The sequence below is a fragment of the Conger conger genome, chromosome 5 (genome assembly GCF_963514075.1).
Source record: "Conger conger chromosome 5, fConCon1.1, whole genome shotgun sequence".
NCBI classification, from domain to species: Eukaryota; Metazoa; Chordata; class Actinopteri; order Anguilliformes; family Congridae; genus Conger; species Conger conger.
In genome coordinates this window covers 66,044,936-66,057,098 of record NC_083764.1, presented here as the reverse complement: position 1 = coordinate 66,057,098, position 12,163 = coordinate 66,044,936, and the positions used below count along the sequence as shown (strand labels likewise).

The 12,163-nt window shown below is 42.7% G+C and overlaps 1 protein-coding gene across 1 annotated transcript; it reads left to right on the top strand.

The window, feature by feature from the left end:
• The first annotated feature begins 312 nt into the window (after positions 1-312).
• LOC133128309 (E3 ubiquitin-protein ligase TRIM35-like) lies at positions 313-8,214 on the top strand. The gene is made up of 6 exons (XM_061241698.1): positions 313-1,037; positions 2,286-2,381; positions 2,467-2,697; positions 6,077-6,099; positions 6,846-6,964; positions 7,402-8,214. Exons 1-6 carry the CDS (start codon positions 633-635, stop codon positions 7,926-7,928), a joined length of 1,401 nt encoding a protein of 466 aa, XP_061097682.1. The 5' UTR covers positions 313-632; the 3' UTR covers positions 7,929-8,214.
• Positions 8,215-12,163: the final 3,949 nt, after the last annotated feature.

Below are 12,163 nucleotides of genomic sequence, written 5' to 3'. Positions count from 1 at the left end.
TCTCTCCATTAGCTTCATCAGCGCTGTAGATGAGCTATTCTAAAGCGCAGCTCTCTCCATTAGCTTCATCAGTGCTGTAGATGAGCTATTCTAAAGCACAGCTCTCTCCATTAGCTTCATCAGTGACGATATTATGAAGAGGAATGGATTGTGGACTCCAGCTCTGCATCTGTGTGTGAATCATGTTTGTAAGGGAGGGTGTGTACTTGAGTTTATCTGGGAAATGAGACTCCATTTTGATGAACACATGAGAGCTGCTGCTGCTGGCAGATAAGCCGTTCAGACCTCAGTGATGCATTGCTGCCAACTGCAGGAAATGGTGTCTTTATAATTGGGTGCGTCTCACATGAAGAGGGACATACAGTTTCTCATGCCTAGACGAAGCTTTGGAACTGGGGATCTCACGATATGTTTTCTACTGTATATTTTCCAGAAATTAAGGAACTTATTAGCTCATAAACATAATTACTTATAGATAACTTAGACTATAGATACAGGAACAAAAACAGACTGAGAAACAGAAATTTAAAGACATTTATTATTTTTACCTGCTGCTTGTGTAACAGCAGGAAGTAAAATTGAACTACAGATTTAGCAGAAGCCATTACTGAGCTCAGAACAGACGGGACAGAATGGCGTCTGGACCTTCTCTCCTGGAAGAGGAGCTCTCCTGTCCTGTGTGCTCTGAAATCTTCAGGGATCCTGTTGTCCTGAGATGCAGTCACTGCTTCTGTAAGGCCTGTCTGCAGCATTGGTGGAGAGACAAGGGATCTCAGGAGTGCCCAGTTTGCAGAAGAAGAGGTTCTATGGATCCACCTCTCCCTAGCCTGTCTCTGAGGAATGCCTGTGAGTCATTCTTAAAGGAGAGAAGTCAGAGAGCTGAAGCAGGATCTGAAGTGCTCTGCAGTCTGCACAGTGAGAAACTCAAACTCTTCTGTTTGGAGGATCAAATACCCGTCTGCTTTGTCTGTCAAACTTCAAAAAAACATGAAAACCACAAATTTCGACCAGTTCAGGAGGCTGCAGAAGAAAATAAGGTAACTGTCTCATAATATGATTTAGATTTAAATGACTTTTATAATTTACAAATTTCACTTACATTTTAATTTAAGTTAAGCTTTGTAGTGCTGTCATCTACAGGGCCTTGGAACTAAAAATATATATATATTTGTGCTGGAAATATAATTAATATTGAATCTTAATATTTTTCATGATTGTGAATTTCTAATGAAGTAGTTATTGTATTTCCAAAGGGTTATAATCTCAAAAGGATCCATTTTAGTTCTCAGGCCGGACTGCAGTTTAAGCTCCTCACTACGTGTCACATGACTGACAGAGAGACAGGAGGGAGGGGCAGGAGTGTGGAGACATTCTCAGAGCTGTGTTAGGGAGCAGTGCTCAGCATGGGACAGGAGGGGTCAAAGTTCATGGTCAGATATACATTCAAGTGATCACTGACCTCTACATCAGCTTGTTAATGCAAATATTTAATCAGCCAATCATGTGGCAGCAATTGAATGAATGAAGGAATGCAGACATGGTCAAGAGGTGCAGCTGTTTTTCAGACCAAATGTCAGAATGTCAGAAATGTGATCTAAGTGACTTTGACGTGGAATGATTCTTGGTCAGAGTGGTTCAAGTATCTGAGAAACTGCTGATCTCTTGGGATTTTCACACACATCAGTCTCTAGTGTTTGCAGAGAATGGCGCGAAAAACCCAAAAAATCCAGTGAGCAGCAGTTCTGCAGAAAGAAGCACCTTGTTAATTAGAGACAAGAATGGCCAGACTGGTCAAAGCTGACAGGAAGGTGACAGTAATGCAAATAACCACACATTACAACAGTGGTATGCAGAAGAGCATCTCTGAACACACAACGCATCAAACCTCTAACTGGATAGGCTACAGCAGCAGAAGTCTAAGAAACAAGTCTAATAAATACCTAATAAAGTGCTCACTGAGTGTATGTGGCCTTACAGGGCAGGTCATTGTGTCATAAAGAGACTAAACACTACATGAAACTTGGAACAATTTAATTTACACATTCCTGGACCTTAGACCCTTCAACAGAATATCTGTTGTAGTCATTCCTGTTTACCTGTCATAGAATCAATGCACAGATATGTATGTGTCAATTAACACATTGTTTTTACACAAGTTGTGACCTGAGTCTCCATTCTGGCTCATCTCTGTCTGAACAGGGGCTCTTGTGCTGTCTGTGTAGGAAGTGAAGTTTACTGTCTGTCTGTTTCCTCAGTAAAGTGTGGATTCTGTCATTTCTTTCCAGGAGAAACTCAGGACTGCACTGGCTCCACTACAGGAGAAGCTAAAAGCCTTTAAGGCAGTGAAACTACTCTGTGATCAAACAGCAGAGCACATCAAGGTACTGTACTGAGGCCTTTAAATCACAGTGTTGAAAATGCAGCACTGGATTGTGCTGAAATGATTGTGAATAATGTTTATTCCAGAGCCAGGCCCAGCACACAGAGAGACAGATAAGGAGGGAGTTTGAGAAACTTCAGCAGTTCCTAAAAGATGAAGAGACAGCCAGGATCACTGCACTGAGGGAGGAAGAGGAGCAGAAGAGTCAGAAGATGAAGGAGAAGATTGAGAAGATGACAGAAGAGATATCATCCCTTTCAGAACAGATCAGAGCCATAGAACAGGAGCTGGGAGCTGAAGATGTCTCATTCCTGCAGGTAAGACCCGTTCACTCATTGTCTGTGGGACTCTTTTCAGATGGCTGTTAATGCTGACGCACATTCATTTATACAATATAGTATCAAAGCCCCCTTTTCATGTAACTTCCAAATATCTCTTCAAAACTTTATCCAGCAGGATAAATTTAGATCAGTGAACATCCACACACTGGACACATGTATAACAGTGTTAACCCTTTCATACAACATCCACACACTGGACACATGTATAACAGGGTTAGCCCTTTCATACAACATCCACACACTGGACACATGTATAACAGTGTTAACCCTTTCATACAACATCCACACACTGGACACATGTATAACAGTGTTAACCCTTTCATACAACATCCACACACTGGACACATGTATAACAGGGTTAGCCCTTTCATGCATGTTGTCCACTACAGTGGACAGATATTTAGAAGCCATTTGTAATAATTTAGTTTGTGTTTACATGCTCAAACCACCAGTGGTTGCACCCTCTCGAGTCTTAATAAAATGTGATATGATTCCTGTCCTTATGTATCATTGTCTGTTTGAGCTATGACATCATACGTTCAAAATGACACAGGAAAGCGGAGAAACACCATAAATCTGAGCTAAATCAGGCGGCCTGTAGCGTAGTGGTTAAGGTACAGGGCTGGGTCACGCGAGGTCAGTGGTTCGATCACCAGTGTAGCCACAATAAGATCAGCACAGCCATTGAGCCCTTGAGCAAGGCCCTTAACCCTGCATTGCTCCAGGGGAGGATTGTCTCCTGTTTAGTCTAATCAACTGCACTTCCCTCTGGATAAGAGCCTCTGCCAAATGCCATTAATGTCAACCTTTCTATTCTAAGCTATGCAGATAGGTAAAAAAAGGTTCTCAGTCAAATAAGGTTGTCTTTTTCTGTGACTGAAAAAGCATCTGTCCACTGTAGTGGACATTGTGTGTTAAAGGGGACTTTCTGCATATTGGGCCTATTTGTCCCTGCATCTGTATTTTTCAGGTTTTACTCAAAGTAGTGATAATTATTCATTTGGATGTTTTATTTAACCAAACTTGTGCTGTGTTTGTCATTTGACTGGGTTGAACTGTACAGTTATATTGTTCATATATTTATGTATTATAGGCTTATGTGAGGTTGAGGAGGATGGGGTTTGTGTGTGTGTTTGTGTGTGAGTGATGATGTAGCCTGTCTGTGTATGTGTGTGTGTGTGTGTGTGTTCATGTGTGTGTGTGTGTGTGTGTGTGTGTGTATGTATATGTGTGTGTGTGTGTGTGTGTGTGTGTGTGTTTGTGGTTAATACACAGTAACAATGTCTTCCTAAAGTAAGTAAATACAAAAATATTATATTACATTACATATGGTATTTACAAAGCTAATGCACTGCAAGAATGCTATTGTATTGTAAAGGGCTACCCTATCCAACATCAACACATGATATATGACAGTTTTTAGGACCTGACATTTATTTAAAGCTAATGCTATATATATATATATATATATATATATATATATATACATATATATATATATATATATATTTATGCATGGTGTCCACTATAGTATATGTAACTTATATAAATATATTTTTACACCATTTTACCCTTGTTCTATGTCATGTCATATATAAAGTTACTTAAAGTTATTAATGTGGTGTCCAACGCAACGTTCAAGGACAGAGTTTTCGCTACAGTGATAATTCAGGGTTTTTTTTATTCTTTCCACATGTTTTCTGAAACCATACCTCAAGTTCTGAAAACTCTAAACAAAAACTGCAATACCATTAACCATGCTGGAAAAACTGCACAAATCTCTTATTAAATGAAACTTTTCTGTTGAAACCATATTCCCACTTCTCCAAATCAAATTTGTGTGAAAATGACACACACATGCATTGTGAATAAACCTCACTTATTGAACACAGATTTGCTAAATGAATAAACCTCACTTATTGAACACAGATTTGCTAAATGAATAAACCTTACTTATTGAACACAGATTTGCTAAATGAATAAACCTCACTTATTGAACACAGATTTGCTAAATGAATAAACCTCACTTATTGAACACAGATTTGCTAAATGAATAAACCTCACTTATTGAACACAGATTTGCTAAATGAATAAACCTCACTTATTGAACACAGATTTGCTAAATGAATAAACCTCACTTATTGAACACAGATTTGCTAAATGAAAAACACGATTATGAATAGTTTTACTTATCAGTGGGCTTACGCCTTCTGCATTTTCAGTGTTGCACATACAAGCTATGGACAGTAGCTGATTGTTTTATACAGTATTTTATAATATACTACAGTAACATGTTCTACAAACATGCTCTTGGTGTTCAAGGTGTTCTCTACAAATGCTTTATACAGTAGGCTAAATTATAACATCATAATTAATCATAATGAAAGAAAAACACATTTTGGCTGCATCCTGTCGTTCGTTCTGTCTGGCCACAGAACCTCATCCACATCACAGGTGATGTTCCCCTGGCCAGGCAGTGGAAGGTATCTCCTGGCAGGAGGTATCCAACCCTGGAGTGCTTCTGTAGGAACACCACCACATGACTCCTCCTTTGCTTTTAGAAGGGGCATCTCTGTGTGGATTCTGGTCCTAGACTTTCCATCACCATGCAGAGAAATGTTCTTCCATTAGATGGAGAATATGGTGGGAGACAAATGTTGGAAAATCCAGGGTGGGCAAGGAAGCAGTTGTGGACCAGAGCAGCCCGGTGGAAACTAACGTTGTCCCAGATGATAACCCACGTGGGCTGCTCTGGCTCATCTGTGCTGGTGGAGTCATGATGTTGTGGAGGGTGGCCAAAAGGTGATCAGATGGGCAGTATTGTAGGGTCCAGGGTTGGCATGGTGTTGGAGAACTCCTACCTCTCCTCCATCTCTTACTCTGACTCTCACTGCAGCTTTGGCATCCATTGTTCACCAACACAGCAGAGCATACGTATCTGTGGCCCTTTTATTCATGTGTAAGTTGTGATTTACGTATCTGTGGCCCTTTTATTCATGTGTAAGTTGTGATTTACGTATCTGTGGCCCTTTTATTCATGTGTAAGTTGTGATTTATGTGACGAGTGTCTAAACTGGTGAGGAGGTAATTTGGCCAGATGGTCATTTGTGTTTAGCATTTTGAAAAGTACTGCTTTCCATGTGAATACAAGAAATTACATTCATGAGAATTGTGCCGAAAGTAGAGAATTGTGTGGAAAGTTTTTCAAAAAGTGTGATTTGAGTGGATTTGTGTTCTGAGTCGAAACCCAGAGAATGTGCTTAATATTTGCAGAAATGGTTTAGAGGTTTGATACATCAATGTAAGGTCCCAGTGTTTGTGTGTAGAAATGTGAAAAAATCTCTCTTTATTTCAGAAGTACAAGGACACACAAAACAGGTAAACAAACTCTCATCAGATTAAATATCAAAAGTAGTTTATTAGCCTTTTGCGTTCTATCAGTGAGGAACTGTGGAATGTGTTAGAAATGCCTCTTTCTGTGATAATTACTGCTGACTATGGAAGAACATTGAAATTATTAAAGTAAGTAAAAAACTATTTCCATCTAGTATGACCCCCCCCCCTCCTGTGAGTGTGTGTCCCTCAGTGGGGTCAGGCTGTGAGTGTGTGTCCCTCAGTGGGGTCAGGCTGTGAGTGTGTGTCCCTCAGTGGGGTCAGGCTGTGAGTGTGTGTCTCTCAGTGGGGTCAGGCTGTGAGTGTGTGTCTCTCAGTGGGGCTGTGAGTGTGTGTCCCTCAGTGGGGTCAGGCTGTGAGTGTGTGTCTCTCAGTGGGGCTGTGAGTGTGTGTCCCTCAGTGGGGTCAGGCTGTGAGTGTGTGTCTCTCAGTGGGGTCAGGCTGTGAGTGTGTGTCTCTCAGTGGGGTCAGGCTGTGAGTGTGTGTCTCTCAGTGGGGCTGTGAGTGTGTGTCTCTCAGTGGGGCTGTGAGTGTGTGTCTCTCAGTGGGGCTGTAGTGTGTGTTTCTCAGTGGGGCTGTGAGTGTGTGTCTCTCAGTGGGGCTGTGTGGCAGAACACTGGGAGGGATGGAGCCATTTTCTTACAGAATGAAGATATGATGTTGTTGCTGATAATCTTCTATGGTAATGAAGGCATGCGCACAGCACAAGTGACTCCTGAATATTATTGCAGAGCCCAGTGCACACTGGGGGATCCAGAGAAGGTCTCAGGACCGCTGATTGATGTGGCCAAGCACCTGGGCAATCTGAAGTACAGAGTGTGGAAGAAGATGCTGGGGACTGTTCAATACAGTGAGTACTGGGGGCAGGGAGCTCCACATTGTCACTGTACAGGGGGAATCTTCAGCATGCTTTCCACAAGCTGATGAAGCCAGTCAGAGTCATATTGGTCCTGTCTGTGTGAGAGCCCTGGAGTGAAGAGACTGAGCACCAGTCCTTAATCTCACTGATGCTCATAATAAAATGCTGCTTTAAGAGTGATACTGTATTTCAGGGGAAGGACAGGAGCTACACAAACACTGACAGGTCTTGCTCCCTCTTACAGGGATTATACAGTGTGTGACTTATCAAATATTAATATCTTCTAGTTCTGGTGCTTCTCTCACACTTGTATCTGAGGCTATAATGTTGTTCTTGTGAAACCCAATTAATATCATTAGGAGCCCATTGTGTCTGACCATTTCCCTTTGTGCAGCTCAGTGCTGACGTCTCATTCTCTGTTCCTTCAGCTCCTGTGACTCTGGACCCAAACACAGCACATCCACTCCTCTCACTGTCTGAGGATCTGACCAGTGTGAGATACAGTGATGAGAGACGGGAAGTTCCTGCTAATCCAGAGAGATGTGTTGGGTGGTTGTGTGTGCTGGGCTCTGAGGGATTCAGCTCAGGGAGACACTGCTGGGATGTAGAAGTGGGGGGTGTGGCCTGGATGGTGGGTGTGGTTAAAGAGTCCTTCAGCAGCAAAGGGGTCTTCATTCTGAGCCCAGTAGGAGGAGTGTGGGGTATAGAGCTGACCAGTGGGGAATACAGAGCCATGACCTCCCCACCTACACACCTCACTGTAAAGAAGAAACTCCAGAGGGTCAGAGTGCAGCTGGACTGGGATAGGGGGGAGGTGTCATTCTCTGACCCCAGTGACAACACTCCTCTCTACACTTTTAAACACTCCTTCACTGAGAGACTGTTTCCATTCTTTAGTACAGCACAAGTGACTGTGCGGATCTGTCCACTGAAGGTGTCTGTAAGTGTAAAATAGCACTGTGGGATTGTCGGTAAACATCGGCTGAAATCAAAGGACTGTATTTGTTCAACACAGAGCAGGTTGACTTCAAATGTCATGAAAAAAGGGCATCATTAACAAAATATTTTCTATTATCTGAAATGTAAATACAAACATTCTAAAGTGCTTGATGAGAAATGTCTGATCTCTCTGATATAACCTCACAATGTTATTACTGAGTAATTACTGTGGTACATGGTGGTATTGTAAGTACACTGGTGTGTGTGTAATGAGTTGGGGTGTAATAAATACACCAGTGGAATCACTCCAGAGTGCTGCTCTTTTCCTGACCCGTCAACAGTGTGTCTCCCAGGTGTGTGATGAGGTAAGTCTCTCTCTCTCCAGTGCAGTATGAACGCAGACAGAGACAAATACGCCCCTCATACGCTGGGTTTTGGTTCATTCCACACTCACTTGAGCTGGAATCAGAAGAGAAACACAGTTAAGCTCAGTGCCCATTACTGCCCTGCACACATGGGCCATTACTGCCCTGTAGACCAGCACACATGGGCCATTACTGCCCTGTAGACCAGCACACATGGGCCATTACTGCCCTGTAGACCAGCACACATGGGCCATTACTGCCCTGTAGACCAGCACACATGGGCCATTACTGCCCTGTAGACCAGCACACATGGGCCATTACTGCCCTGTAGACCAGCACACATGGGCCATTACTGCCCTGTAGACCAGCACACATGGGCCATTACTGCCCTGTAGACCAGCACACATGGGCCATTACTGCCCTGTAGACCAGCACACCTGGGACTCATCCTTCCAAGGATGTGCAGCATCTTCAGTGCAGTGACAGGAAGGTCAGGTCTGAATGGATGTAATCTCATGCCTGTTTGGTAGCTGCCATGCCGTTTAAACATCATGATGGAATCTAAAATTTTTAGTAATTTACAAAACTAATTTCATGAAAAATAATAAAGAGAAAATTCCAGAAAGAATCGTCCAGTGGCTTATTTGCCCAGGCTGACCCACCATCCCCAAATTCCCCCAGGAAGAGCCCCCCTATCCTGGCACAAGGACTGCTGGAGCACTGCTGTTTTTGTGAAAATACAGTCATGTGAATCAGCATGTAGGGGCAGTTGTGTGTCAGTGTGCTCGTCCTGATCACAACTTGCACCCCGTGCTTTTCTCCCGGTGCCTCTGAGCAGCCCAACATTAGGAACCTCCACCATGCTTCATTCTTGTACCGCTCTCCAGCCCTTCAGCGAACAAACTGGCTTCTGCTACAGCCAAATATTTAACCTTTTGACTCATCAGTCCAGAGAACCTGCTGCCATTTTTCCGCACCCCAGTTCCTGTGTTTTCATGCATAGTTGAGTCGCTTGGCCTTGTTTCCACGTCGGAGGTATGGCATTTTGGCCACAATTCTTCCATGAAGACCACTTCTGACCAGACTTCTCTGCACAGTAGATGGGTGTACCTGGGTCCCACTGGTTTCTGCCAATTCTGAGCTGATGGCACTGCTGGACATCTTCCGATTGTGAAGGGAAGTAAGCATGACGTGTCTTTCATCTGCTGCACTAAGTTTCCTTGGTCGACCACTGCGGCTACGGTCCTCAACGTTGCCCGTTTTTTTGTGCTTCTTCAACAGAGCTTGAACAGCACATCTGGAAACCTCTCTCTGCCTTGAAAGTTCTGCCTGGGAGAGACCTGGCTGTTGCAGTATAACTACCGTGTGACTTATTGCTGTGCTCAATCTTGCCATGGTGTATGACATGATTTTGGCTGTTCCTCGCCCAGTTTTAACCCTCCTACACAGCTGTTTCTGTTTCAGTTAATGATTGTGTTTCAACCGACATATTAAATTGATGATCATTAGCTCCTGTTTGGTATAATTGGTTAATCACACACCTGACTATATGCCTACAAAACCCCTGACTTTGTGCAAGTGTACCGAGAAGAATTGATGCTGGTTTGAATGCAAAGGGTGGTCACACCAAATATTGAGTTGATTCAGATTTTTCTCCTGATAAAAATGAACTATTAACATTTCTATTTTTGAAAGCATTCTTACTTTACAGTATTAACTAAATATTAGTTCAGTAATTCAAAATGAAGTTAAATCTTGAAAGATTTCTTCAGTTTAAACAGTTTGAAGAGAGTTTGAAGAGAAAAATGTTGACACGCTGTTTTTTTTTTTTTTACAGATTAATATTCCTTTTCTTTGCTTCCTGTAAAAGAATAACACAGACTTGATCAAATTTGCTAATGCTTTGATTTGGAATTGAATGTGTAATGTTTCCACTACATTTAAAATATTGAACTAAAAGCTATTAAAGAATATTTGTACTTCATTCGCTTTTTTTAACGCACTGCTATTTATTTGAACACAACTGTAGCTGCACAGTCCTTATGAAGCAAGAAACAGCCTGGAGGCCTGCTGAGTGAAAAGGGTGAACGGTGCTCAAAGCCCCACAAGCACAGCTCTCTCCATTAGCTTCATCAGTGCTGTAGATGAGCTATTCTAAAGCACAGCTCTCTCCATTAGCTTCATCAGTGCTGTAGATGAGCTATTCTAAAGCACAGCTCTCTCCATTAGCTTCATCAGTGCTGTAGATGAGCTATTCTAAAGCACAGCTCTCTCCATTAGCTTCATCAGTGCTGTAGATGAGCTATTCTAAAGCACAGCTCTCTCCATTAGCTTCATCAGCGCTGTAGATGAGCTATTCTAAAGCACAGCTCTCTCCATTAGCTTCATCAGTGCTGTAGATGAGCTATTCTAAAGCACAGCTCTCTCCATTAGCTTCATCAGTGCTGTAGATGAGCTATTCTAAAGCACAGCTCTCTCCATTAGCTTCATCAGTACTGTAGATGAGCTATTCTAAAGCACAGCTCTCTCCATTAGCTTCATCAGTGCTGTAGATGACCTATTCTAAAGCACAGCTCTCTCCATTAGCTTCATCAGTGCTGTAGATGAGCTATTCTAAAGCACAGCTCTCTCCATTAGCTTCATCAGCGCTGTAGATGAGCTATTATAAAGCACAGCTCTCTCCATTAGCTTCATCAGCGCTGTAGATGAGCTATTCTAAAGCACAGCTCTCTCCATTAGCTTCATCAGTGCTGTAGATGACCTATTCTAAAGCACAGCTCTCTCCATTAGCTTCATCAGTGCTGTAGATGAGCTATTCTAAAGCGCAGCTCTCTCCATTAGCTTCATCAGTGCTGTAGATGAGCTATTCTAAAGCACAGCTCTCTCCATTAGCTTCATCAGTGCTGTAGATGAGCTATTCTAAAGCACAGCTCTCTCCATTAGCTTCATCAGCGCTGTAGATGAGCTATTCAGAAGCACAGCTCTCTCCATTAGCTTCATCAGTGCTGTAGATGAGCTATTCTAAAGCACAGCTCTCTCCATTAGCTTCATCAGTGCTGTAGATGAGCTATTCTAAAGCACAGCTCTCTCCATTAGCTTCATCAGCGCTGTAGATGAGCTATTCAGAAGCACAGCTCTCTCCATTAGCTTCATCAGTGCTGTAGATGAGCTATTCTAAAGCACAGCTCTCTCCATTAGCTTCATCAGTGCTGTAGATGAGCTATTCTAAAGCACAGCTCTCTCCATTAGCTTCATCAGCGCTGTAGATGAGCTATTCTAAAGCACAGCTCTCTCCATTAGCTTCATCAGTGCTGTAGATGAGCTATTCTAAAGCACAGCTCTCTCCATTAGCTTCATCAGCGCTGTAGATGAGCTATTCAGAAGCACAGCTCTCTCCATTAGCTTCATCAGTGCTGTAGATGAGCTATTCTAAAGCACAGCTCTCTCCATTAGCTTCATCAGTGCTGTAGATGAGCTATTCTAAAGCACAGCTCTCTCCATTAGCTTCATCAGTGCTGTAGATGAGCTATTCTAAAGCACAGCTCTCTCCATTAGCTTCATCAGCGCTGTAGATGAGCTATTCTGAAGCACAGCTCTCTCCATTAGCTTCATCAGTGCTGTAGATGAGCTATTCTGAAGCACAGCTCTCTCCATTAGCTCCATCAGTGCTGTAGATGAGCTATTCTAAAGCACAGCTCTCTCCATTAGCTTCATCAGCGCTGTAGATGAGCTATTCTAAAGCACAGCTCTCTCCATTATCTTCATCAGCGCTGTAGATGAGCTATTCTAAAGCACAGCTCTCTCCATTACATTACATTACATTATTGGCATTTGGCAGACGCTCTTATCCAGAGCGACGTACAACAAAGTGCATACCCATAACCAG

Bases quoted from the DNA above. Each gene is read 5' to 3' on its own strand.
- LOC133128309 (XM_061241698.1), top strand. From the start codon at position 633: ATGGCGTCTGGACCTTCTCTCCTGGAAGAGGAGCTCTCCTGTCCTGTG. The intron at 1,038-2,285 runs GTAACTGTCTCA...ATTTCTTTCCAG, and splicing joins AGGCTGCAGAAGAAAATAAG to GAGAAACTCAGGACTGCACT. The intron at 6,965-7,401 runs GTGAGTACTGGG...CTGTTCCTTCAG, and splicing joins GCTGGGGACTGTTCAATACA to CTCCTGTGACTCTGGACCCA.